The sequence below is a fragment of the Manihot esculenta genome, chromosome 1, assembly GCF_001659605.2.
Source record: "Manihot esculenta cultivar AM560-2 chromosome 1, M.esculenta_v8, whole genome shotgun sequence".
Lineage (NCBI taxonomy): Eukaryota > Viridiplantae > Streptophyta > Magnoliopsida > Malpighiales > Euphorbiaceae > Manihot > Manihot esculenta.
The window spans coordinates 3908778-3915193 of NC_035161.2; the positions used below are offsets into that span (position 1 = coordinate 3908778).

General features: G+C 34.3%; 1 protein-coding gene across 1 annotated transcript; it reads left to right on the forward strand.

Annotated features, from left to right (window-relative positions):
• Positions 1 to 2192: 2192 nt before the first annotated feature.
• LOC110625080 (LEAF RUST 10 DISEASE-RESISTANCE LOCUS RECEPTOR-LIKE PROTEIN KINASE-like 2.4) lies at positions 2193 to 5309 on the forward strand. The gene is made up of 2 exons (XM_021770601.2): positions 2193 to 3324; positions 3408 to 5309. Exons 1-2 carry the CDS (start codon positions 2523 to 2525, stop codon positions 4571 to 4573), a joined length of 1968 nt encoding a protein of 655 aa, XP_021626293.1. The 5' UTR covers positions 2193 to 2522; the 3' UTR covers positions 4574 to 5309.
• Positions 5310 to 6416: the final 1107 nt, after the last annotated feature.

The window sequence follows — 6416 nt, forward strand, 5'->3', positions numbered from 1 at the left end:
TCTCTGTATGGTTTTAAGCAAGCTCCTCGAGTATGGTATCAATGGTTTACTGATTTTGTTGCTACCATTGGTTTACTCGCAACAAATATGATCACTCTCTTTTTATATATTGCAATAACACTAACATTGCATATATATTATTGTATGTTAATGACATCATACTTACAGTATCTTCTGATGCTCTTTAGTGTTCTATTATATCTCTTCTCAGTGGAGAATTTGCTATGAAAGACTTGGATTAATTGAACTATTTTTTAGGTATTATAGTTACTCACACCAAATTTAGTCTTTTTCTCTCTCAACAAAAATATGAAGAAGCCATATTAAAAAGGGTAGAAATGAGTTCATGCAAACCTAGTTTAACTCCCATTGATACCAACAGGAAGCTAAATGCAAAATCTGATCGTGCTTATAATAATCCGACGAAATATCATCAATTAGTTGGTGCTCTACAATATCTTACCTTCACACGGTCATATATATCTTACGCCATTCAACAAGTTTTCTTATTTATGCATACTTCGAAAGTTGAACACATGGAGGCTTTAAAATGCATTTTTTTGATATATACGAGGTACGATTGATTATAGAATGCGCTTATATAAGTCTTCGATTCAGACTCTTTTATTGTATACAAATGCAGATTGGGATGAATGTCCTGATACTTGTGTATTTCTTGGAGATAACCTTGTTTCTTGGTCTTCCAAACGACAACCTACAGTCTCTAAGTCTATTACTAAAGTTGAATACAGGAGTGTTGCTAATGTTGTTTCAGAATCTTGTTGGATTCTGAATCTTCTTCTTGAATTTCATTGTCCTATCCAAAAAGCAATTTTGGTTCACTATGACAATATTAGTGCGATATATTAACTGGAAATCCAATTCAACATCAATGCACTAAACATATTGAAATGGACATTCATTTTTCCGTGAGAAGGTCCAAAAAGGAGAGGTGTATGTTATTCATGCCCTCTCTCGTTGTCAAATTACTTATATATTTATGAAAGGTCTTCCGCACATATAGTTTGATGATTTTCGGGATAGTTTCAGCATTCATCTACCCCTACTCAGACTGTGAGGGTGTAATAGAATTGATAGCATATCAATTAAATATTCTATGATTATCGTCTAAATTAGTTGGCCACATTTTTTGTATATTTAGTTAGTTTCTAATTTATAGTGATTAATATTTATATTTAGACGGCCGTTGACATTCTGACTTTGGATTATACTTTTCTATATTATTTAATAGCTAAGTTTGTAAAGTTAAAATCATGAAATATATTTTCTTTCAACCATATTAATATAAATTGAATCATAAATTTTAAAACAAAAAATAATGAAATCAAATATACCTTTTTACACTTTCCCCAAAATTTTATCGGAATAGTTGTGGTCGGATATAATAGGACTGTTGGTGGGCTGGTTTTTCTCAAAATCCAATCTGCCTTGGAAGAAATGGATTGCCATTATCCTTATAATCATGATTTTTATCAAAAAAGATAAATGGCAATCCCTTAATCCCTCTCTTTTTCTTTTCTTTTTTCCTTTTATTTTCTTTTATAGGATTTCTTTTTCACAATTTCCTTCATTTAATTTAAAGTTTATAAGTATAGTGTCTATGTTATTTATACGCCGTTCTATCATTTTTGTTTATTTTATTTTTTCATATATCTTAATAAAAATATTTATTTTTTTTAAAATATATTAAATTTTATTAAATATTAAGAGAGATTTATTAAAAATAAAATTATAATACTCGATTTATATATTATTATAGTATAAAAAATAGATAATAATTTTAGAAAAAAAAGACAAAAATTATAAAGCCAAAGAAATCATAAAAAAATCAAACATATTGAAAATTTTGTTAGTAGTTATTAATTAATATATTTATGAAAAACCAACCATGCACAAAATAACAACAAATGATAAAATAATAATTAAATTAACTTTTCTAACAATTAATTTTTATTTACAACAAAATTAATTTATTATTTTGAACTGATTTTATTTATTTAAATAAAAAGTTAGTTGTTCAATCTACATAATGATAACAGTTTTATAATATAATTTCTTTTCAATTTAATTAAATTTAACCAAACTTATTAAATTTGAGTTCCCAAATCATAGTTCCAAAACTTAAATTTGGAAAAACCAACACCGTTTAAAAACAAAAGAATATTCCCCTCAATTCAAAAAAATCAACGTCCATGGGGGGGCGATGGCAGCCTTCGTGATCATCTAACTCAATGCCTAGCTTCCTGAATGCTCGATGCCACACATCTCAGTTTTTATCATTTCACATTTTCTTACTTCATCATCCGGCTATGCATACAGAATCCCAAAATAATAGTTATGATTTTCTTTCATTGGCTATGCATACAGAATCCCAAAATAATAGTTATGATTTTGTTTCATTTTCTTGTCTCGCCAAGTACCAGTTTGGCTTAAACATAGTAAAACTCGCAGACATAGTTCATAAATTTTCTTCCGGCATTAGCTAGATTTCTTAGTTTCCAATGAGGGAACATCAGCTCTTCTTCCTCATTTCTTTCTGTCTTGCCAAATACTTGGGGTCCTTGTCTATTATATTTCCCATTTCTTGCAGCAGCAGCAATGGCGATCTCTTCATCAAGTGCTTGTTTGCTCATTACAAGTGTGGAGACATTGAAGGAACAGAGTATCCTTTCTGGGGAAGCCATGTTCCTGAAGTTTGCGGCCACCATGCTTTTCATCTTAACTGTCAACGTAATAAATACCCATTTGTCATCATTGGCAAACAACGTTTCCTGATATTGAAAATAGATCAAGAAACTTTTTCCATGAAGATTGTGAGATGGGACTTGTGGCAAGGTGCTTGTCTTGCTGAAGCTGAAAACCTCCAAGACGTTGCTTTGAACCATCCTCTCTATGGATACACTTCAACGTCTAGAAACCTTACATTAATCTATGGATGTCCCATGGTGGATTCAATGTTGAGTTATGCCTTTACATGTGATCTGCAGGCTACACATGTTTACAATTACTATGCAGATGAAATCACCTGGGAACTTCAACAACCACAACTTGTAAAGTATTGCAGAGCTCACCTAACAAGTCCAGTTTCACAGGCTGCTCTAATGGAACTCTATGGTGGATCCAAGACAGTAAATGAAGCTCTGAGTGAAGGTTTCGACGTCGAATATCAAGCTCACAGACATTCATGTGTATCTTGTCAGGATTCTGGTGGGATCTGCGGATCTAACTTAACTACACATGATTTTGTCTGCCTTCGCAGAGACCAGCCAAGGAAGAATGCATCTTCCCCTGGAACAATCTCTGGTATAGTATTCTTCTAACTGTACTCTTCTCGTTTCAACTTTTCCAGTCCTTGAGCTTATCTGCAACAACTTATTGTGTTACAGGCCATGAATCAAATCTGAAGAAATATTTAATGGGGATTATTATTGGCTTTACATTGGCTGGGATGTCATTACTTTGCTTTTTGCTCTATTGTTTTTGGAGCTTTAAAAGGGTGACAGCTTCAAACCAAATGGCAATCCCCTTTAGAAGACTTGAGTATAATCAGAAGATTGAGAAAGTTATTAGACAAACCATTGCTCCAAAAAGATATAGCTATTCAGATGTAAAGAAAATGACAGCCTCATTTAAGGATAAATTAGGTCAAGGAGGTTATGGCATTGTTTACAAGGGAAAGCTATTAGATGGTCGTCCTGTGGCAGTGAAGATTCTGATGAAAAATATTCCAAAAGGGAAAAGAAATGGAGAAGAATTTATCAATGAGGTTGCTATTATTAGTAGAACATCACATGTTAATGTAGTTTCTCTTCTGGGATTCTGCTTTGAAGGTCACAAACGAGCTCTCATATACGAGTTCATGGCTAATGGTTCACTTGAGAAGTTCATGTACAATGGAAATACTTGGAAAGCCGGTTGCTGCCTGGAATGGGAAATTTTGTATGAAATTGCAATAGGAATAGCTAAAGGGCTTGAGTATCTACATGGTGGATGTAATACTCGAATCTTGCATTTAGATATCAAACCTCAAAACATACTTTTGGATGAACATTTTCTTCCTAAAATTGCCGATTTCGGGCTTTCAAAACTGTGTTCCAGGAAAGAAAGCACTGCATCAATGGAAAATGTAAGGGGGACAATTGGGTATATTGCTCCAGAAGTATACAGCAGATGCTTTGGAAGAGTTTCACACAAGTCGGATGTATATAGCTATGGGATGATGATATTAGAAATGGTTAGTGGAAGGAAGAATGCAAATGTTAAAGCAAATGATGCAAGTAAAATATATTTTCCACATTGGATCTATCACCGTCTTCAGCAGGACAGTGACTTAGGACTATGTTCTGTCAGAACCAAAGAGGAAGATGAAATTGCAAGAAGATTAGTGTTGGTGGGGTTATGGTGCATACAGACAAACCTTTCACATAGACCATCCATGAGTGAGGTTTTGGTCATGTTGGAAGTTTGTAGTGAAGCATTGGAAATTCCTCCAAGGCCTTTCAATGTTTCTCCTCAAAGTTCATCTGGTAACCTTTCTCCCACTTCAGTTTAAGACTATCTTCTGCAGAGGAGCATTCACTTCAGAAACAATCAAGTATGTGTGTCTGAAGTAAATAGGATTTCTAATCCCTCCAAAAAATTTTGAATGATAATATGTAATTTGCTCAGTACATGAAAAAGTAGAACTTTATGTAGGTGATTTTGAACAGCTCAAAGGACTTCCCCCTCCACTCAGTTCTGCTGCGTTGGAAGTTGGTGAAATAAGCAAAATTTCTCTTGCAAATTTGAAATTTACGGCAATTTAAAAGTGTGGTACAGTTTTTTATTTATAGCTTATCATTTTCCTCACCTTCAACAACGACCTTATCTCTAAGGTTGAAACGGATAAATCTATCTTTGATCACATGAGCGTTTTCTCATATAAATGAATTTCTCATCACAATTAAAGCATTATTCAAGGGATTGTTATCTCTGCATTTCATCCTAGGATAGTCCTTGTATGGCTAGTAGTGTCGTCCTCATCTTCAAGGTGGTAGTGGTTTCGGTTAGGAGTCAACGAGTCACCCATGGCGACCTTTACTGGCATTGCAATCGTTCATCATGCATAAGTGCCCAATTAATAACATCCTTCGATGTTTTAGATCAGAACTTTTGTATCTCATCAGTTATTTCGGACTTAATTCCACCCATAAAAGTCTCCACCAATGCTTTCTATGACTATTCTTAAACTCGATTGCCCAATCTCTCAATCTCTTATTAGTAGTCACACAATGAACTAAATTGTTTAATTTTAGACAAGACTTTATCAAAATCTTCACATTCGGTGGGATCGAACCTAACCCACAATTCCTCTTGAAAGATCTGCCATATCACCTCTCTGCCCTCTTCTCGATAGTTTCGTCGTTATTCGTCGTTGTTGCTGCCACCATTGATTGGCTTTCCCTCCTCAGAGAAATGAGGCTAACAACACTTTTTAGAGTTCAGTGGTGCTTTGGTATTAAAAAAAATTCATCTATTTTCATAAATCATTCAATTGGGCCATTTCCTGAATGTTCAGGAAACCCTAACTTAGCCGAGAAAAATATTTGTCTTCTTCCATCCATAATGCCACGGTTGTCATCCTTGATGAGGTTTAGGTGTGAGGTACAGGACTTGCTGCAGGTTCAAATGCATCATTTGGAGTTAGAGTCTAGCTAGAGATATAAAGGATATGTGATATGCCATTTGACTATATCTGCAAAATCCTGTAAAATCCCGACTACATCTGTAAAATCCTGTAAAATCCCGTTAGAATAGTTCTTTTAACTAATTGTTAACACACACTCCTTCTTTACTTAGGACTATGACTCTGTATATATATATATGTAAATTGCAGTGGTGAAAGGCAGATATATATAAAAATTATAGAGGCAGCTTCAATCTTGAGCTCCTCTTTCAAATGAATATTTGTTTTTGCCGGCTTCTTCGATCCTCTTGATGGTATCAGAGCCTGGTTCGATATTTGTTAGGTTTTAATTTACAATTTCACGATGATGAATCCGGAAGATTTGGCAAAAATCATTGCCGCTATCAATACCAAGAATACTGAAGAAGATCCTTATTATGTGAGCAATTCTGAGGCTCCAGGATTTAGTCTTGTGAGTACTCCCTTGAAAGGACCAAATTACCTTTCTTGGAGTAGGTCGGTACAAATAGCTCTTCGAGCTAAGAAAAAGCTGGGATTTATCAATGGGAAGATTAAAGCACTAGCGCCTGAATCAGAAAATTACGATAAATGGATGACAGCTGATAGTATGGTGGTTTCATGGTTGCTAAATGCCATGTCAAAGGATATATCTGATGCTTTTGTGTTTTGTAAGAACGCAAAGGCTCTTTGGGATGAGTTGAAACAACGA

What these genes read in the sequence shown, in the direction of transcription:
- LOC110625080 (XM_021770601.2), top strand. Translation starts at nt 2,523, where the DNA reads ATGAGGGAACATCAGCTCTTCTTCCTCATTTCTTTCTGTCTTGCCAAA. An exon ending in TTCCCCTGGAACAATCTCTG is followed by an intron (nt 3,325 to 3,407) that starts GTATAGTATTCT and finishes ATTGTGTTACAG; the next exon opens with GCCATGAATCAAATCTGAAG.